The sequence below is a fragment of the Haliotis rubra genome, unplaced genomic scaffold, assembly GCF_003918875.1.
Source record: "Haliotis rubra isolate DU_JTF1 unplaced genomic scaffold, ASM391887v1 Scf130, whole genome shotgun sequence".
Taxonomy (NCBI): domain Eukaryota; kingdom Metazoa; phylum Mollusca; class Gastropoda; order Lepetellida; family Haliotidae; genus Haliotis; species Haliotis rubra.
The window spans coordinates 1,401,571-1,424,373 of record NW_025765226.1 but is presented as its reverse complement, the minus strand read 5'-3'; the positions used below and the strand labels follow the sequence as shown (position 1 = coordinate 1,424,373).

The following is a 22,803-nucleotide window of genomic DNA, read 5'->3' as shown; positions in this document are numbered from 1 at the left end:
AACCTTTGTCGGGTAATCTGAGTGGTGTTATCACTAATTATACCTGTTATAAATTCATTAACTGACCATCAAGTGAATGATGACAAATAACGTGTAGGTTTACCACCAAACAAGGGTTACAGCAAGAGAGTAGTAATCGCTGTATTGCAAACAAGTTTGATTGTCTGAAAAAAACCTTATGGGCCGACACTGTTTTGAGGATACGAACGGATCGAACTTCATTGTTACATAAGAAATATATATAAGCATTTGCTGTGTACTTCGTTAAAAACTGTATAAACCTAAGTACCTAAGTAAAATTTCAGATTTTATTTAGCAATGGCAAAGTGGTGTTGTTTAGTTTATGGTTTCAAATATATCAAATGTGTATTTTTGATATCATTGCATACGTAATAGACATCATGTTTTTACATGATTACATATCGAGGTAAAAACACAGAAATAGGATCAAATTGGATCTGTCACTATACCATCCAAACATTTGAAAATCTCAAAAAGCCTACACTGCCTGGGATACTTTATTACAATCAGACAAGAACTGTAGGGGATATTTTCAAATAACGGCATCTTATGGGCATCCACCCTCATTATCATAGGGGGTCATTCTCACTACCCAGCACCTTTTGTTTTTTAGCATAACTTTTAATCCCCTAAGCTGCTGGGTGAATGAGAAGACCCCTTCCTAATGTCCCACTGATCAGGACAGACAGACAGACAAAATAGTTTATTTATTCGTCACGTGAATGTACATGTAAAAAATGGCAACGGTAAAAAGACATAGAAAAAATACAGACACCAGACCAGATGGCCAATGAGACACACTAGACAATATGTGCATAAAATGTATAAAATATAAGATTAAAACATTAAGGAGTATCACCCATATGAAAGACCTAAAGAAAAAGAAAGAAACTTTATAGGGATGATACGGCTAACTAAAGCGGCCAGTGGATTAACAATAATTTCTGTTTGTAAGAGGAATGTAGCTTGTTCAGTGTTTGATAACTGAGCAAAATTTGGGTGTAAGATACTAGTTTTTCTAAACAAACCATACCGAAGATCAGAATATTAAGGACAGCTAACTAAGAAATGGACTTCGTCTTCGACAGCCTGACTACTACAGTGACGACAAAGCCTGTCTGCAAGTGGCGTCGCAGGACGAGAAAATCTACCACATTCTATTTCTAATGGAAGTGTACCACAGCGAAGTTTACGGTGCCATCTTGGCAGTATAGCAATTATGTATGGTTCTGGAGTAACAGTGTACTTAAACTGTCTATATGTGCGTAGCTTATTACCGTTGGGATAACCCTGGTCATTCCACAATTCCCGTATCCACTCCTGATGATCTAACAACTGTATTTGTTGAAATGACAAAGTCAGTTCACTACTAGACATGTGTAACAGGTCTTGCTCTGGGAGTTGCAACGATTGTAATAAAGATGACACTCTGTTATCCCATGATTTGGCTAAACGCCGTGACCAGCTGCTAATAACAGAAGGCAATCTATCAGGTGCCATACGGTGCAACTTAACCCAAAAACGTACTTCTGTTCTATGTTTTGACAAAGTACTAGTCCATCCCATATCACCCCTTACTGCCAAATAAGGGGTTTTGCTATTTACGCCAATGAAAAATCTACAAGCACGGTTCTGTACTGCACTTATACAATTAAAATCCTTAGTTCCCCAAAGTGCTGCACCGTAAGACAGAATAGGTTGCATTAAGTTGTTGTACAACGTATTAAAGACGTTATAAGCCATACCTCCCACGGACTTAAACTTACACATCACCAATCCCAGCGCGCGGTTAGCAGACTTCGCTATTTCTTTAGCAGTGTAAATTAAATCAAGATTTTCCTCAAGCCAAAGTCCCAAATATTTATAGGCGTTAGTGTAATCAACATAATCATCACCAATCATAAAAAACAAATTTGGATCTCATAAACCGTTTAGGACGATAATGAATAACTTTGGTTTTCTGAATATTAACCAGAATTCTATAGCGGGAGCACCAATCAGCTACCAACATCCAACATTCTCTGCAATGACACCTCGTCAGGAGCGATAAGTGCTATGTCATCTGCATATAATAACAAACTGAACCTAACATCATCAATTTCAATGCCACATCCTAAACTGTTTATCTCGTGAGCAAGGTCGTTCACATATATTGAAAACAACGTCGGCAACAACCCACACCCCTGACGAACGCCGGAGGTTACAGAGAAAATGTCTGTGTCTGATTAGGTTGAAGAAATTCTGCAACAGTGGACAGCAGCCCAGTCCCCGTGTCCGTCACGGTCGAGGGAGCAGGGGCTGACCAATTTGCAGCTAGCTTTCGTAATTAGACTGTTAGCTGGAAACATTAATCGCTCTGCATCCGTGGCCCTTTAAATATTCTGTTGTGACACTGAGCACTGAGTAGTCCTTTTGATTTATTACGTCAGCTTCTGACACTGAGGTCATTGGTTCTTCACGACGAGTTCATCCTGTCCTATTCTGTAAGTCTTGACACTGAGATGTGTAATTCTTTCATTGATAATTACTGCAGAGTAGTATTTCTGGACATACACGGTTTTTCTATTATCAAAATCAATGGTATACCCGACTGTAAAGACACCATCACAAGTCGACATGTAAATATTAAAAAGCCATTGTAACCTGTAATCATATTAGAAGTATCGTTATTTTCATTTAAATATTTATCGCAAATGTATATTTATTAAATTCATATCTAAAGTATGCTGTCGCCGTTCCGACCAAAACTTGTTGCCGTTATAGCAGGCATCCTTACATTTGGCCACTTTCTATACGGCATTGTATATTGGGGTATTCGCGTTAAGGCGACTCTTTAGTTTCAGGTATTCGCGTTAAGGCGACTGGCGGTAGTCTTTGATGTTTGGTGTTGTTTTAGTAATGTTTGTTTAAGGGATTAATGAAAGGATTATCGACTTACCTAGTCGAAATTGCAGTGGTGAACACATGTTAAATCATCAATGTTTTTGGTGAAAAGTGAACTTTATTCACGTTTAGTTATATAAGTATGTGTCATCGTGAGCTTATAACTATGATAAATTAACATTTCTTCCTTTCAGATTTTTTCAGTTATAGTCACTAACATGCATTGTCCTTTATACATAAAAATATACACGTCCTATTTTACATTTCACTCCACTGGACCGTGGATCTTTGCGCATGTTGTCAGGAGAGACGTCAGACTGAGATCGCCATCTCGGTACTCTGTGTTCCAGGCTGCAAAGATACGCTTCTGACTCTGTGTAGCTTTCCTCCTCAGGCGGGAAGTCAGAACACCGTTCCGCACTAGTCTGGTCTGAAGGTTCACCATGTCGGCTTCTGTCTTCAAAACTTCGGCCAGTCAATCTGTCAAACCAGTCATTTGGTCAAATGACTGAAACGATCAGTCATATGGACTAAAACAATCACCAAAGACAGCACGGATTGCCTTCCAAGTAGCTAGTTCAAAGTCCATCACAATAGTTGTCACGCTTGGTTGATCAGGAGGAGCCGCAAAATGTGACGAAAGACAATCTTATAGTCCCTGAAAAACGTTAGAAAAAAAGAAATAAATATTTTTATTTAGTTATTATTATTATTGTTATACGATTGCCATTGCTATTATTAGTGGTGTTAGTTTAGTAGTTGTAGATGTAATACCTCAAATTCTAGTTAACGGGGCTCTTTTGGTCGCAGTTGCTCACGTGTTCTGTTGGCCATACGGATTAGGGTAGACTGTTAAACTGGGGCTATGGGCTGCGAATTAAGGGTCAAGGAACTTGTGTTATATGTATCGTATTAGTAAACGAAAAGCAAATGATGTTGATTATTGGAGCCCACCCGAATATTTTCGAACTGATTCAGTTCCTGATGAAGGAACATAAGACAACAGAAATGCATTTGGTTCAATACACCGCTCGACAACGCCTCCCTCCTAAACTGAAGAAGTATCAAGACCTTCAGCGAAAACTGGATGACTTGAAGACCAGACTTGACACCGGGCACGTGTCATCGAGTATGCTGAAAGGGCATCGTACGCTCTGAAACTTGCTTAATGACTGTTTCATATGTGAAGATGCGTCACAACATGTGAATAAATGTGTTATTGTTTGCCAGAAAAAAGGCACAATTTTTCATGTTACATTTAATAAAATATCTAAATGAACTAGTTGTTTTGTTGTCGACATCGCCTGTTCATGCATGGAAGGGACTTGAAAAAACATTCGCTCGCCCATTGTTTATGTTCATTGGAAAGGCGACAGCATTCGCGGGAAGGCGAAAACGAAATTCGCTCAATGTTTATACACGCTAAAAAAAGGCGCCTTAACGCGAAAGAACCTCTATATTCATGTCTGGGTTAGCACTACAAAATTTCATCCAACAAAGGCATCACTCACGCATCATGCTTCAACACAAAGCAGGCTTTGAGCCTTCACATCAGTTCTGCATCAGCGTCAACAAACAATCGTCTCAATCAACCTACCAAGCTGTCTCAGCTCACGGTCAGGGGGACATCAGACATGGTCTCTGTGAAACCAGGGATACTCTACAACATATAGTCTCCCTGGTGAAACAGTGTGGTGATGAACGTTTACGCGAGAACCTCGCTGCAAAGGAAACAAATATTTGGGTAAAGGCTGACCACCCTAGACAAGGCGGGTTTTTTCTCTACCCGTCGCAAATGTAACAGGTTTGGACAGAACCAGAAAGCCGTATCTGCCGCGACTGTGGGTCAAAGAATTAAAGGTGCACCGTCACCATCCAGGCAAAGGAAAAGGTGAGCGAAGTTTGTTTTTGTTTGACTGTGATTTATGCATAGTTCCGGTCTTCATTCCAGTCATGTTGTTATCTCGTTGTCAATCACTGGATTGTCTGTTCTAGACACGACTGTCGTACAGTTGTGATACTGTTGAATCCTGTTGTGTTTCATTAGTGCATACTGTTCTTAGGGTCCGTTACCATACCAAGCCTGGTTCCCGGGGTCTGCTGCGCTACCGCTCCGACACTGACCCCGGTAACTTCACTGACGGACCCTGGTAACTTCACTGGCATGTGTGTTTCATGCAACCAAACAGTGTCTATTATGGGCCTATGGCCTCTTTACAGAATAAACTGTCTGCCTGTCTGTCTGTGGTGATTTTAATACCAACAGGTTCCAAAACTGAACATAACCCATTCACCACCCCACTCCAACCCCAGATATAGCTACAGGTTTTTATGTAATAGGAAAAGAGACACACTGTGAAATATTAATACCTGCATTTTAATTTTCTAAACAAGCCCCACTCGAGAGTGTGTGTGTATCCGTGTGTATTTCAGAGAATGCGCACTTTCCTTTATATGAGTTTGCTCTTTCAGAACAAGCTGAAACACGCACGCGCGCGCACGCGCACACACACACACACGCAGAGAGAGAGAGAGAGAGAGAGAGAGAGAGAGAGAAAATATTTCATAATGTGTCCGTTTTCCTATTGCACAAAAAACCCAAAGAACATTAGCAATATCTGGAGTTGTGGGGAATGGGGTACATTTAGTTTCATATATATCATAGCAGAGACCATATTTATTATTTGGTCTCTGATCATAGTCTTGTGATTTCCATATCCAGTAGATAACACGCCAGTAACACTCGGTAGCATCACGCAGATGTTACCATACCATGACTATTGTTATACTTGTTAAGATCATTGCCTATTGCATCCCCATGATCAACCCCATGCAAAATGGAAGAATAGATATGGATGTTATATTGAAATGATATATGCCAAGTTAATAAAACTAATAAATATATTCTTCTTATTATAATATTCCATTTTGGAATCACAATACATTGTTAAAAATACATGGTTGAATTAACCGGTTATGTGTTTAAAATGTATTAGATCTATTCGTTATGAATTATGTGGTAAACAACCATTTTCTAGTTATTAATGCTGGGCGTTCAGTTTATTTCAAGCATACAACAGGAGAAAATGGGCCCAAATCATCGAGTTATACGTCATCAAATTTGCTAAAATAAAGATCCTAACTTTAACTGTATATATTCAATCAATGTGGTCGTTCATATCCATGTTTTATGTGTACGACTTCGTCACAAAAGCGAGCTGACACGAAAAATGAACGACATGTTGGTGTTGAAGAGGTGTGTGTTTTGGTTTACATTTCGCACATGTCACGACGATTTTCGTGTCTCGAAGCTGCTCAAATAACGTTTTCGTGAGCTAAAAGTAACGATGGGCGTTGTTCTGGCGACGTTGATTTGCCATAGTATCGATGAACATGCTATGAAAAAATTCTAACCACCCGTTCTCGGATTTTTCTTTAGTAAATGTATGGCGCGTCGCTCAGCAGTGAAGGCCGCCATTCAGTAATGGTTAAGCTAGGGTTACACTATGTCCCGGCGGCAACGGCAGCCCCGGCTATTGGCTATTTTTCCTCTAAAGTCAAGTTTTGTTAGGCCCTGCTAAGTTTTTTCACGGTCTATCACGGTATCCGTGATGGGCTTGGCCCGCAGTCCACTACGGATGCCAATACGTATCCTCCCGCCTGGGCTCCCGGCCTGTCGCGTTCTGATGGGTTCCCTCACGTTTTGATCAAGGTTTTGACACGTTTAGCGCGTTCTGTCAAAACTTTCTACGGATGAAACGTGGACGCAGGCCAGCTTTGGACCACGTTTGTGCCCACGGAATAAAAATAATGCCTCCCAAGCAATAGCAGCCATTGTATCCTGAGACACAAGAGCAGCATAAAAACCCAAGATGAAGAAGATTTTGTGTTTGTATGTTTGCTGGGGGCACACGTCGAGTCCTTGCGTCAGCAAGAAGGCCAGCATCAACTGCAGAGAGGGAATGCTGGCACCAGAGAACGCGCAACGTGCCGTATCTCGCCGGCCCTGTAAACCGTCACACGCCTGGATGCGACGTGATAGAACGGGACGAATCGGCTACCATACAACCTAGCTTGCCGTTAGAACCGGGACAAAACGGGCAACTAGGGTGAAACAACCGGGACAAAACGCCAAACAAACGTGGGCGAACGTAACAAAACTTGAAAGGACCGTGAGATGCCGGGGAATACACATGCCTCCCGTCCCACTACGGACCCACTACGGACCGTTTACAAGTTTTGTTACGGCCTATTACGTGCCGTCACGTTTTGTTGCGTTCTCCCCTTTTATTACACTTGGGAGATTTGAGGCGTGGATTTAGTTGGTCCTCCTAACCCAATTTGGGAGATTTGAGGCGTGGATTTAGTTGGCCCTCCTAACCCAACTTGGGAGATTTGGGGCGTGGATTTAGTTGGGCTTCCTAACCCAACTTGGGAGGCGTGGATTTAGTTGGGCTTTCTAACCCAACTTGGGAGATTTGAGGCGTGGATTTAGTTGGGCCTCCTAACCCAACTTGGGAGATTTGAGATGTGGATTTAGTTGGGCCTCCTAACCCAAGCTAGGAGATTTGAGGCGTGGATTTAGTTGGGCCTCCTAACCCAACCTGGGAGATTTGAGGCGTGGATTTAGTTGCTCCTCTAACCCAACTTGGGAGATTTGAGGCGTGGATTTAGTTGGGCCTCCTAACCCAACCTGGGAGATTTGACGCGTGGATTTAGTTGGTCCTCCTAACCCAACTTGGGAGATTTGAGATGTGGATTTAGTTGGGCCTCCTAACCCACCTTTGCAGATTTGAGAGGTTATCTCCCATTTGACAGACACCCATTTGACAGACACCCAATTGGCAGACACTGAACTAGAAGGTTAATTAGGGTAACACCTACGGGTATAATGGAACAGTCCACTGTCCAGGGAGTAGAGCAGGGTGAGCCTGAAGCAGGCTTGTTACTGAGAAGTTTGATTGTGGGTAAATAGAACTTTGTTCTGATTAAATGATAAATGATATCTCTTCTCAAAATTGATTTGACTTTCAATTACTATCTAATATAAAAACAGGTTTGTCACTTAGAGGTTTGATTGCGTTTATTGATAGAAAAGCCCCCCTCCCAATAATAGCATATGTACAACAGAAGTTAATTGAGAAAACGTTTTGTTGGAGAGATATAGATATGTACATATTTGAAAACATTCTGATTTGCAGTAAATGAGACACCTGCATTGCCATGTAAGATACGATTAATACCAATCAGTGTTCTAATTTTAACAATACTTTCTAAAGATTGTAACAGTTTATGTCTTTGAGTAGTATACAATGGACATTCAAGGAAGTAATGAAAAACGTTCTCACATCCATGGCCACATTGACATGATGCGTCATATTTTTGAATATGTATTCTAAATAAATCGTAATTAAGTGCACTCGTCATATATCTTAATATTGTGTGCAAAACATATAACTTCTTTATTCCATATGAATAATATTTAGGTTCACATTTGTCTTTATTTGATTTATATGATACAACAGTGTCGCAATTTCTAATAGATAAGCTAATGTTTTCAATATGATGATGCCAACTCCCGTTAGACTATAAATGTTTATGTCTTTTCATCCATCTTTCAAATAATAACATAGCTTCAGTTTGTTCCTGTGTTTTTATTTGGACTATTTCATTATGATGTGTAGGTAACAGGTAGTAGATAATCTGTTCACTGAACCGTAAATGTTGTTGTTTTAAGGTGTCTGCGAACTGGCTGTCTGCGTAATGGGAGGACACCATTTGAGATGTGGATTTAGTTGGGCCTCCTAACCCAACTTTGGAGATTTGAGGCGTGGATTGAGTTGGGCATCCTCACCAAACTAGAGTGGTCTTAAACAGGATTTATTTGGGCCTCCAAACTGGAGTGATTTGAGTTGAAGACTTTGTTGGGCCACCTACACCGGCTTTAGCGAGTAAATGTTGATCAGTTACCACAGATGCTGGAAATAAAATAGTCCTCAGGTTTTACAAACAAGCTCGTTTTCATGACATGCTGACACCGATTAAAAATATTCTGTTTCCAACAAAACTGTCCACCACCCGTTATTCCAAAACCTGGTTAATCCGGACAATTTCTAGGTACGACTCAGTCGGGAAGTACGGGGTTTGCTGTATCTGCAGCTGATGGTATTGCTCCCATGGCCTTTAAGCGTCACACCAGATGACAAGCGTACACTCATCAACTATCACAGCAGTCGCATCAGTATAAGTGGCAACGTGGTCGGTGACAGCAGGCCAACACACCATAACATCTACTCTCAACCACCATCAGAACACGGTAAAACGCCATTCAGCTGTTCCATGCTTGCAATCTGATATGCATTTAGGATACAAAACGTAAACTGAGGACCCAAGGACGCTAACCTCAGCTCCAGTAGTTGTGTGTCGGCGGTGACGTCACGTTTCCTGCCCCGAGGAACGACTTCACTGGTACGTTCTTCAGGATCTGTGTATCAGAATTACTTCAATAACTCCCCTACACCGGTAAAACCACTATTAAATATCCTTGTAAACTGAAGTTTGTTTAATTGCATATGCTTATATATTTAATTATTTCTATGTTTTGTTGATCTTTATGACGCGGTGGTTTTGTGCTGGTTGTTTGTATATGCCCATATGTCACAGCGAGTAAGGCTTTACATCTGGGTCAGGCCACGGTAGGTTAGTTCATGTGCATGAAATATATAGTTGCATATGACAAGTAGAACTGCCAAGCAAGACAACGGTATAAGAAGCTATACCGAAACATCGCATCATAATAAATAAAGAAGTTGTTATCCATAAAGTATTATACTTTTCTATATTCAGTTAAACCATAATATTTTCCCTACAGCCTAGCCTTCCCTGCAATGCTAAAGCCGTAAATGAAGCAAGTCTAGATTACCCTGAATCTCTGGTCTCCCTGGGGCTCCTTTGTAATAATTGGTTTATTTATTACAATCAAAATTCTATATATTCAGAGACTAAGCGTTTGTCTATAGTTAACCTCACTTTTTGTCCTTTGTCCTTTAGCTAGGACACAGTGATTAATGACCGGCGGACACAAAACAACCTCAGCCATTGGAGTAAAAGGTCATTTGTATTTGAGCGTTAATGTTGTTGTTTTTCCAAGCCAGTTAGCTTGTGTAGGTTAAACTAAAAATAGAAATTCTTTCCTTAGCTCATAATTGTTCAGTTTAAATTTATTCGTTTTTCAATTTTGCAATAAACTGCTACTTGAGTATGTTTATTGAGAACGAATACAGGCTAATTATTTTAATAGTGAAATGTGTGTACCTACTTGTAGTCTGGTATTTGCTGTAGCCAGGGAAGTCTATATTGTCTTAAAGAGCCGAACCGAGTCTGGACCAGACAATCAACTGATCAACAGCATGAGCATCGAGCTACGCAACTGATATACGATGACATGTGTCAACCAAGTCAGCGAGTCTGACCACCCTATCTCGCTAGTCGCCTCTTACGACAAGCATGGGTTACTGAAGATCAATTCTACAGCAATCCATGCTTGGGCTTAGAGGTCTTCTCCACTGAACGCAGAAATATGTTATGTCATTGCTCGATGTTGTTATTGTGTATGGAAGCGCATTAGTGTAAATTTGATACCATACCTTTAGAGTAATTGACATTAGTTCCGAGTCTGTATATGTTACCACTGGCTTAATAATTACCTATTCGTTTGACTTTCAAACTTGACGTACTATCATAATATTCAATATACGAAAACTTCATTTATGCGTGATTAGTATGTGAATTTGTCTGAACAATCAACCTGCTGCCAAACATGAACACAAACCTGCTGCCAAACATGAAGGCAAACCTGCTGCAAAACCTACATACATACATACATACATACATACAAACATACATAGACAGACACACCCACAGACATACACACGCACACACGCACGCACACACACACACGCGTGTGTTTATAATTGTTGTCTGTCAATGTTTGTTCAAACTATATTCATCGTTACTTTAAACTTCAGAACACAATATCACTGTCTGAGTAACGATATACACGATTATATAATCAAATATGAAGATGTAAGTATCTTCTGAGCAGATTAAAGAGTAATCTACATAGATGCTAGTATCTTCTACACAGATGTTAAAAATACTAATACGCTTCCACAGTTTTTACCCATATTAGAATATATATTGACTACAACGTATGAAAGTTCAGTTTCTCATATCCATATGTAATGGTTTATATGTATCTGTCTGTTTTGAGGTATTTGTAGTGATCTGTTTATGTCGTTCATAATTTTACCTTTTATGTTATGATTTGCGACATTCGGTTGAGCATTGTTTACGTAATTTTATTTTTACAGTTATTTCAAGATGGATGATTTTTTCAAACCCGGAAAAGCAAAGAAGCCATCTTTGACGGAATCATTCATCGGATCAATCCTTTCAAAACACTACGGTTTGCGCATGTTTAGTTGCCAGGAACTAAACAGCTATGACGATTTCAACTTCCGGGTCAAAGCAGAGTCGACCGGAACGAATGAAAACTTGGAAGTCAGTTGCCATGGATATGTCTTCAAAGTTTTGAACTCTCTCGATTCCAAGAATACTGGTGTCATAGGTAAGATGTTCATATTTAAAACGCACTTCAAGGTATACATCTTATTTCAAGTCGAATGTTATATTCTACTCAGCGTCGAAGGTTATATTCGTGTCCACGTTGGGGTTACATTCTAGTAAGGGGTGACTATTGATGGGGAAACAACTATTGCGATAGTGATAGTCTATTGCAACATACTATTGCGATAGTCATAGTCTATTGCAACCAACCATTGCAATACCTTGCAATAGTTTTTCTCCTTGAATTGTCTCATTTGAAGTCATTTCCCAAATGAATGTATAGTTTATGTGAAATTAAAACAAGTTGAAGTAGTTGCAGTCTCTTTTAATAACTGACAAGAAACTTGAAACCCAGATGAATTAAACAGTTAAAACATAAACTCAATGAAGCTGCAAGTCTGCACCCAAACATCCTGCGCATTTATCAACGGAAGTCAATTACTAAACTATCGATAGTCACACAAACTATCGATTCATCGATAGTTTTTCGTTTCTACCATCGATTAATTGCTATCGGAGACTCAACAATTGCAATCCATCTAGTCCGTGCCAAGACCTGTGTTCTAAATCACGTCAATGCTTATACTCTAGACAATGTCAAGGTTTCTATACTAGTCCATGTCAAGGTTAAATTCCAGTCCATGTTAAGGGTTACAGTCTTGCTGCCAAGAGTTGTGTTCTAGTCCGTGTCAAGGGTTAAATTCTAGTCCCTTTCAAGGAGTGTATTTTAGTCTGTGCCAAGAGTTGTGTTCTAGTCTGTGTCAAGGGTTAAATTCTAGTCCCTTTCAAGGAGTGTATTTTAGTCTGTGCCAAGAGTTGTGTTCTAGTCCGTGTCAAGGGTTAAATTCTAGTCCCTTTCAAGGGGTGTATTTTAGTCTGTGCCAAGAGTTGTGTTCTAGTCTGTGTCAAGGGTTAAATTCTAGTCCCTTTCAAGGAGTCTGTATGTTTAGTCTGTGCCAAGAGTTGTGTTCTAGTCCAAGAGTTGTGTCTAGTCCGTGTCAAGGGTTAAATTCTAGTCCCCTTTCAAGGGGTAGTATTTTAGTCTGTGCCAAGAGTTGTGTTCTAGTCCGTGTCAAGGGTTAAATTCTAGTCCCAAGGTTAAATTTCTAGAGTGTATTTTAGTCTTCAAGTCTGTGGGGTAGTGTATTTTAGTCTGTGCCAAGAGTTGTGTTCTAGTCTGTGTCAAGGGTTAAATTCTAGTCCCTTTCAAGGAGTGTATTTTAGTCTGTGCCAAGAGTTGTGTTCTAGTCCGTGTCAAAGGTCAAGGGTTAAATTCTAGTCCCTTTCAAGGAGTGTATTTTAGTCTGTGCCAAGTTCTAGTTGTGTTCTCAATTTTAAGTTCACATTCTAGTCCCTTTCTGTAGTCTGCCAAGAGTTGTGTTCACGTGTCAAGGGTTAAATTCTAGTCCCTTTCAAGGGGTATATTTTAGTCTGTGCCAAGAGTTGTGTTCCGTGGTGTAGTTGGTTAGAGCGTCTGCCGTGGTGTAGTGGTTAGAGCGTCTGCCCGGAGAGCGGAAGGTCGCGGGTTCGATCCCCGACCGCGTCATACCAAAAGACGTTAAAATATGGTACTTGATGGTCCCTGCCTGGCGCTCGGCATTAATGGGTACAACAAGGACTGGTCGGTTCGGAGTCAGTATAACGTGTCTGAGTGGGGTATTCATGCTTCACTGCGGTATGGTATCTCAGTGGGCTAGCACTGTAAAACCAGAATCAGTCTGGGCTAGTACAAGCAGCCGCATACGCATGCACGTCATCATATGAGCGAAATATTCTCAAGCACGACGTTAAACCCAATTTCACCTCACCTCACCTCACCTCACCTTCACTGAGCTCCCCCTAGCGGGGAGAATGAACTATAAGGGTGATATCATTTCAGACGCCCAACACGAGATGATGTCTCGGGTATATGAGAGTGGCATCCTCACCCCCCGGGCCGTCCCTACCCTCACTGGACATCTGTACCTGATGGTGAACCTGCTACTTGAGGGGAGTGAACATACAGACAGCGCTGGTCAGTGTGAGTTTGGGGCGGGAGGCATGTTATGTACTCTTATGAACTGACATCAAGAAATGTTTTGTGTTTTTGAAGATACACACACACTGTTTTCTGGACAATGAAATACTTAAATTAGAATTACTGAAGCGAATTCTTATTGATATATTGTTGACAATAACAATTACATATATTATTATATCATTGGCACAAGAACTGTAACCAATGATTTGTAATCGGTGACAATAATACAAGACATGACCCACCCAATCCCTTTTTAGCTGATCAGGAAACAATATTCCAAAAGTGGGCGTGGCCGTAATATTGTTAAATTAAGGAAATCGTTGCTTGGTCAATCAGGCACGTGGCATGTAATCAATCGCAAATTTACAGATAAACCTGTTATTTAGGATCCTAATAATGTGAAAATCTTTAGGCTATCTACAGTTACTGCTATATATTAATGTATACATATGTTTATGCAAGGGCATTAATCGGTAAGATGATTTACTGTTATTATTGTGGAAGTTGTCACTATCACTGGTACATGTTTTACAGACTCCGATAGCTCCTTCATAGTGCGGCTGTTTGAGTATGTCCCCGGGGAAATACTGGAATCTGTCCCTCTCACCCCCCGGGCTGTGTTACAAGGTGGGGGTGATGGCGGGCAGAGTTGACACAGCGTTGAAGGTTAGTACTGTGTTATTGGTGTCTGGTAAACCACGTCACGGCTGGTGTGTATATGAGTCAACGCCGCGTTGAAGGTTAGTACCGAGTTTCAGACCCGTGAAGATCCGGGTTAGAATTGATCTTCAGCAACCCATGCTTGTCGTAAGAGGCGACTAATGGGGTCGGGTGGTCAGGCTCGCTGACTTGGTTGTTGACCAAATGTCATCGTATCCCAGTTGTGTAGACTGATGCTCATGATGTTGATCACTGGATTGTCTGGACAAGACTCGACCGTCATATATCTGGAATATTGCTGAGTGCGGCGTTCAACACCAACCAACCAACCAACTTAGCTCCTGGTGTCTGATAAAACGGTCACGTCAAGGCTGGCTGTATATAATCTTTTCATGTACAGTCAAAACTGATGCTGAAATAAATTGACTGTTGATAACAACATGTATCCGGTCTTTAAAATATTACACGACTTTTATATGACGATTGAACTATTTTTTAGGGGTTTCAGCATTCTGGTTTCCATGGTTACCAAAGGAAGTGGCACCTTGACCTTCTGCCGTTGCTCAAGAAACTGTTACACGTGATTGAGGTCAATGACGACAGACAGATGATCGGTGACGTCATCGAAACCTTTCAGTCACATGTTCTTGATCAACGGAATAACTTGTCTCAAGGTAATGCCCAACGTCTGATTGTTGTTTAACGCCGCAACGTTCTAGTGAGCGAGTGAGTGAGTAAGGGAGTGAGTATGGTTTTACGCCGCTTTTAGCAATATTCCAGCAATATCACGGCGGGGGACACCAGAAATGGGCTTCACTCATTGTACCCATGTGGGGATTCGACCCCGGGTCTTCGGCGTGACAAGGGAACGCTTTAACCACCAGGCTACCCCACCGCCCCTCCGCAACGTTCTAGCTTTGTGGTGACAACCTGCAAATATACGAACCTGGACCAGACAATCCTGTAATTTACATCATAAGCCTAGCAAAAGGGTTCGATGTCAAGTTGAGCAAGTCAGTGACCCTGAACACCAGATCCACAAGGTCTTGTCTTACCAGGAGTGATGAGTGAGTATAGTTCTACGCCGATTTTAGCACTATTCCAGCAATATCACGGCGGGGGACACCAGAAATGGGCTTCACACATTGTACCTATGTGGGGAATCGAACCCGGGTCTTCGGCGTGACGAGCGAAAGCTTTAACCACCAGGCCACCCCACCGCCCCTATTTTTTAAAGAAAATACGGTACAGGAGTGTGAACCTATGCTCCCTTCATAACTCTTGTGGGTGTTCAATGCACAGTATTTTGTCAATATCCTGGTGTATCTGTCTTGTCAAAGTTTCAGTTCCCAATTGCGTAGATCAATGCTCATGCTGTTGTTCACTGGATTGTGTGGTCCAGACTCGATTATTTACAGACCAACGCCACATAACTGGAATATTTCCGAGTGCGGCTTAAAACTAAACTCACTCTCAGAATATATCTGATTTACCGTAAATGAAAATGAAAAGCCACATGTTTTCGTATTTGGAACTTAACATTGTTTTTTGTTGCATTTTTCAGGAATGATCCATGGTGATTTAAACGCAGGGAACATCCTGGTAACTAAAGCTGCACGTGACGACAGATGGAAAGATGAACACGATGTGTCCGCCATCTTGGATTATGGTGACAGTTCTTATCAGCCTTACATCTTTGAAGCTGCCATAGCAATGACCTACATGTCAATTCTAAGCGACAACATCCCACCACAAACTGCATCCGGGTACGTTCTGGCGGGCTATCTAACCAAGAATGATTTGTCAGACAGAGAAATTGATCTGTTAAAGATATGCGTATGCGCGCGCATTTCTCAGTCCCTGGTAATCGGCGCCTACTCATTCCACATTGATCCCAGCAACGACTACACGCTTAACACGGCTAAGAAAGGCTGGCCACGACTTCGTCAACTGTGGAAAATGGACACAGAACAGATGGTGAGGGAGTGGCGAAACATTGCCAGCTTATGTAGGGAAACACTGGCGGCTGACTGACGACGACGACGACGATGATGATGATGATGATGATGATGATGATGATTACAATTATGAGGATGATGATGTGTCAGACTGTTAAGTTACAGTGACGACATCAAGTGTTCTTGAACCGTTGTGTTTCAAGTGACCTTCGTGTCACCTATAAATATATAAATTGAAGATGTGTCTCTAGTTCCTTGACATATGCAATAGGAAACATTACAAATGTATTTTATTGGTTCCTTTATATATATGACATCAACATTGACATTCAGGGGCGGATACAGCTTTATGAGAAAGGGGTGGGGGTGGGGGTGCACACTTCACTTTCACGGGTCATTTAACAAACTTTCAGCAATCAGCAGCCCCCACCCCCGGATCCGCCTATGACATTATACACTCACTCATGGGTAGGGGTTACTCTTGTTTTTGAGACACATGAGAGAAAGAAAGGTCGGCAAGTCAAGTATGTTGATTGCATTATCCTAAGTAACATTTATGCTCTGTACTTCAATGCAGTATTTGTTAAGCGGTCTTCAGCACTATGTGGGGAATCGAACCCGGGTCTTCGGCGTGATGAGCGGACGCTTAAACCACAGCTACCCCACCGCCCCTACCAGTTTGCAGCATGCACAGGTCTTTATCTGTTGGCTGCTTCAAACTGGTAGGGGCGGTGGGGTAGCCTGGTGGTTAAAGCGTCCGCTCATCACGCCGAAGACCCGGGTTCGATTCCCCACATCGGCACAATGTGTGAAGCCCATTTCTGGTGTCCCCCGCCGTGATCTTGCTGGAATATTGTTAAAAGCAGCGTAAAATCATACTCACTCACTTCAAACTGGTAGACCTCGGGTAGGGGTTAACAGTATGTTCACTGTATCTCAGTTCGTAATTTGCAGCTTTGTGAACAGAATTTTACAGACACAAAATTTTGATGATCGCACTGCACAAAGTCCCCAAGTTCAACAAAACAAACCAAGGATCAACATATCGTTAAAAATGGCTAAAAAGCAAATCAAATCAGCCTGAAGAGTTGGTCACCTAGTCCCCGTTCCACAAAGCGATCGTAGGTCTATAGTAAAATATGGGATCACGTTAGGGGCGGTGAGGTAGCCCAGTGGTTTAAGCGTCCGCTCGTCACGCCGAAGACCCGGGTTCGATTCCCCGCAGGGTTACAATGTCGGTCGTATTTCTTAAATGAATCCATTTTCGTGTATGTCTGGGGATGTACCAAGCGAACATTAATATAAGGCGACATGATCAGTTTGGGGTGAATTTGTGATGGTATGTGCGAGATCACTTGACTTCCAGAATGTCAAGGTGGCGGTCAATGGACAGTACTCCAAGACAACATACTGGCGCCTGCAGAGACCATATAATAGATATAGATATAGACCATATAATAGATGTGTAATTGTGCCGTTTGCGCACTATGCTGGTCCACGATTGGTCTTTCAGGAACCACTGTATATGTATCGTATCTGGCGCCTCCCTGGTGCTCAATGCCATATCCATGTGCAATATTTTTCAAAACACGATAAACAGTGGACAAAGGGATGCCTGTTCTACTTAAAATCACTTTAGTTGATCTGATGTCCTTGTTATAATACTCCAAAATCAACTTCCTCTTCTCTAAATCATCCATACTGAGGATCACTGCAAAATGTCGTCTGCTAGCAAGTAAACAAAGGGGGATAACTCTTCACAAACTAATGAACAAGGATTAACGGAGTTGTCTCTCTTGAATGAAACCAAGCACTTGATAGCTGGTCAAGGTTGTTATACTAGAAATCCAATTAAACATATTCCTAAAATTCTCAATAATTTCTGGTCATACTATATATGGTCTCTGGCGCCAGTAATTGTGCCGTTTGCGCGCCATGCTGGTCCACGATCGGTCTTTCAGGAACCACTGTATATGTATCGTATCTGGCTACTCCAACAGAAAACCATCACAGGATGCAATGTCCAGACATGTCTCCAGACCTTTTACTCACATAAATACGTTTAGGACTTGACCAGGAGACGTCAAAGGCCACACACCAGGGCCAGGCGGTGCAGGAGACGTGGACATTGATTCTAACCATGATACACTGTCTAAACGAATGCTTGATCAATCGTATGATTCAATATTTATCAAATCATCTGAAACCATTAATTGTCAGACAGTTTTCCTACACAGACGTGTTGTGATTCTTACTTACACATCCTTGCAATATACCACCATCATGGTCTACTGATTGTGATTCCGCTCACGTTACCCACGAAGAGCCGGGTTAGAATTGGTTTTCAGCAACTCATGATGGGGCCCGTAGGTAGTACTTCCGGTGACAAATAACGCTTCATACCTTTTCGAATGGTCTCATGGTTGTCAGTAAGGAACCGATAATCCTTGCAAAAATGACCAATTTCCGATCTAACCATCCCCAAATTAGCCAAGGACTACGACTGTCAACAGCTGTGATAGCCAAGCATGGTTATACACTTGGTTCGGTCTATTAAAGTAATATTTGGCAGTCGCGCAATTTCGAACCAGAACTGGTTCTTGAATATGCGCTTGTCACCGGAAATCTGGTCCCGGAAGTAAGCTGGGCCCGTCTCGCGTATCACAAGTTGGTGCGCGCAAAGGGAGCTGGGAAGCAGTTTAGTACCGGAAATAGCTCTTCGCGAAACTTGCATGCTCTGTTGTCGTAAGTGAGTGAGTGAGTTTGGTTTTATGCCGCTTTCAGCAATATTCCAGCAATATCACGGCAGGGGACACCAGAAATGAGCTTCACACATTGTACCCATGTGGGGAATCGAACCCGGGTCTTCGGCGTGACGAGCGAACGCTTTAACCACCAGGCTACCCCACCGCCCCCCTGTTGTCGTAAGAGGTGACGAATGGGATCGGTTGGTCAGCCTCGCTGACTTGATTGGTGCGTGTCGTAGATTCTTATGATTTCATGCTATGGAATGTCTGGTCCAGACACGATTATTTACAGGCTGCCGTCATATAGCTGGATAACTAAATAAACAAACAAAAACATACCACTCCCGGTCCTCTTTCCTTGTCCATTTCCATCACTCTACACCTTGTAATTCTATAATCATCTGTTATCTGTGCATATCCCGACTATTTTGGAGACATGGTCCTCCTACCTTGTCCATTTCCATCACTCTACACCTTGTAATTCTATAATCATCTGTTATCTGTGCATATCCCGACTATTTTGGAGACATGGTCCTCCTACCTTGTCCATTTCCATCACTCTACACCTTGTAATTCTATAATCATCTGTTATCTGTGCATATCCCGACTATTTTGGAGACATGGTCCTCCTACCTTGTCCATTTACATCACTCTACACCTTGTAATTCTATAATCATCTGTTATCTGTGCATATCCCGACTATTTTGGAGACATGGTCCTTCTACCTTGTCCATTTCCATCACTCTACACCTTGTAATTCTATAATCATCTGTTATCTGTGCATATCCCGACTATTTTGGAGACATGGTCCTTCTACCCTGTCCATTTTCATCACTCTTACACTTATTAACCAAAGTTAAATATTTGGGGGCGCGGTGGGCGAACTGGCTAAAGCGCCAGGCTAGTGATCCAGCGAGCCTGAGGTGACGGGATCGAGCCCACCTGTAACCGGGTGTAAAAACCTTGGAGTCAACTTTGTGTGCAGACTCTTTCAATGTTGTCACAACCCCTAGTGTACAGCACACCGAACCCTGTGCACTTAAAAGAACCCACGAATCCGTTGGTATATGACCAGATGGTGGCCACATGAATACGTGCAAACACCTAGTTGCGGGTACAGCAACGTGCAGTAAACTTGGACAAAGTACTGTGACTATGTGTCCCAGTCCACCCAGCTGTGAATGGGGACCTCGTAAGGATGGGAATGCCACAATAACTCGGTGCGTCTAGTGGCCGAAAGAGCTGTATGATCCCCAGGGGGTTGAGATTGACAATACGATGCGCCGTTGAGATTGACATCCAGTGAACGAGGGAAAAACAAAGCGCCTTTGAGCAGCTGAGCTGAGCTGGATATCGGCGCTATACAAATGTTAGTATGTATGTATTAATTCTGTAATTATCTGTTATTTGTTAATATCCGGATTCTTTTCCAAAACATACACTGAAGTTGGGTACATATTTAATTAAATGATTTGCTATCTCTTACAGTTATTTGATCAAATATGTAATTGCCTGCTGTTGTTTATGCATGTATCATAATCTGTTTTGACAAACGCGCTGTGACGTACGAGACTCGTAGCTCACCTTCACATAGCATTTTGGGGTTTATGTCATGTTTTGTTTGCAAAGTCTTACAATCGTCATTGGCCACCCTATTTAGCCCTATTGCTATTTGCAACGTCATGAAAAAATGTATTTATTAATGACTGATTTTAATGCTACCTCGCATTGGTAGTATTTCTGTCGCATATTGAATGAATTTATGATAAAGGTATTTAAGAAATCATGTTCCATTCATATCTTTGAGGATACTTGCCTTGGATTAGGCAATATTTTTGAAGGTCATTATGGAGTGAGTGAGTTAAGACTTTAAGTCACATCGGCAATATTTCAGCCATACCGTGACTAAAACAAGTTTATTATAATTTCATAATAAATAAAGGTAAATTATAAACCTGGTCAACGAAAGACAGTAAAATAACTAGTTTTTACAGATTTCAATTTAAAACTAGTGTCAACGCGTAGATACGCGTCGACTGGGGAATTAGCTCATGTTTCAGATGATGTGTACGTACAATACGTTGACAAGACGAAGGAATACGTTAAGCTCAAACTTCTTTAGTTACATGACAAACAAATACACAAGACATAAATGAGGTGAGCGGAGTACCTGCTCAACCCCAGGGCGCTTCCTACTAGCGGCATTAACCTGCTTCGGGCTCAGGGAACATAAACAAACATCGAGGGTACATCAACCCATGCCCCCCTCGTGATCAGTGAACAACTTATAATATATGACAATACAATGTAAAAACCGGCTATAGATTGCCAACAGCTGAAGGTAGATCACCATACTTGGGATCATGGGGACTTACAGTACAAGGTCATTGCTGACCTTGAAAGTCACTAGTGGTGTGAACTGCAATACCTTTGAATCAGAACTTGTGTTGACATGACGTCTTCTTACAATGATACAGATACAACAGCAAAGCGAAAAGGCTGATGTTGTTTCACAACAGAAACAGAAATAATCCATCCCTGCTTGAAAGATGATTGATGTAACGACCTCCCTGTCGTAACACAAGGACACGGATTGACTGACTGACTGAGTTTGGTTTTACGCCGCTTTTAGCAATATTCCAGCAACATCACGGCGGGGGACACCAGAAATGGGCTTCACACATTGACACGGATTGAACTCGAGCATGACCACAAGATTCATCAGGCGTGACTGATGACAAATTATTTACGACTAGAGGCAGAGCGCGGAGACAACCACATTTTCCACGCCAGAATATAAAAGAACGCACATATATCAGTGAACATAAGCCCCTAAAACCGGTGTCACGTGGTCGTGGGTTCACCACAGTAGCAAGCAACAAACATGCATTAGTCTTCACCTCTTTCACGGTTGGGATCCACGCCTGAGATGTAGAATCATGTTCTAATTCACACGGCTCGTCTGGCGGATGTGAGCTTCAGTGCTTAGTATTACAAACACCTGCAATTTATGACACTGCAACGTTCAAACAGCTGTTACACCTCATTCGTTGACAGAGTCCTGGTGAACCCTGGCAGCAGGTCTGTATACTATTACATGTATTTGGGTGTTTCATGCATTAACGCTTCAGATTTACCAAGGTAGGTTAGCTGAAAGTAGGAAGATATGGGGCTCCTTTCACGGAGCAACCTTTACTAAGGTTAACCTTAACTCCCATTCTTTAACATTGCACTAAGATCTGGTGATGGTTCATCGTCAGGACTGGTGCTATGTAGGCAGCCCAAGCTTGTCATAAAAGACGACTTATGAGTATGGTGGGGATGTTCGTTGGCTTTTATCGATCGTGTATCATTGTGTCCCGAAGGTCAGGAGATACGAGTATCTACCGGCCACGGTGACAAAAAACAGAAGAGCGATAACAATCGGGTGAAGCTGACGCTGGCGGAGGCCGCTGTCCAGGCGCACCGTTATACGGGTATGCTGGTTACGCTTTTGTATGTTGGTTACGTGGTGAAGGTGGGTTAGGTGGGTTATTTGGGTTAGGTGGGTTATTTGTTTTATGTGGGTGTATGTGGGTTATGCTTTATATATAAGTTACGTGGTGTATGTGGGTTACGTGGTGTAGGTGGGTTACGTGGTGTATGTGGGTTACGTGGTGTATGTGGGTTACGTGGTGTATGTGGGTTACGTGGTGTATGTGGGTTACGTGGTGTATGTGGGTTACGTGGTGTATGTGGGTTACGTGGTGTAGGTGGGTTACGTGGTGTAGGTTGGTTACGGTTTACAATGGTGTAGGTGGGTTACGTGGTGTATGTGGGTTACGTGGTGTAGGTGGGTTACGTGGTGTAGGTGGGTTACGTGGTGTAGGTGGGTTACGTGGTGTAG

At 42.0% G+C, this 22,803-nt stretch overlaps 1 protein-coding gene across 1 annotated transcript; it reads left to right on the top strand.

Moving 5' to 3' along the window:
* Nucleotides 1–9,130: 9,130 nt before the first annotated feature.
* LOC124267310 (hydroxylysine kinase-like) lies at nt 9,131–16,408 on the top strand. Its single transcript, XM_046702229.1, has 7 exons — nt 9,131–9,426; nt 11,287–11,533; nt 13,412–13,546; nt 14,087–14,200; nt 14,276–14,292; nt 14,712–14,886; nt 15,777–16,408. Exons 2-7 carry the CDS (start codon nt 11,287–11,289, stop codon nt 16,244–16,246), a joined length of 1,158 nt encoding a protein of 385 aa, XP_046558185.1. The 5' UTR covers nt 9,131–9,426; the 3' UTR covers nt 16,247–16,408.
* The last annotated feature ends 6,395 nt before the right edge of the window (nt 16,409–22,803 follow it).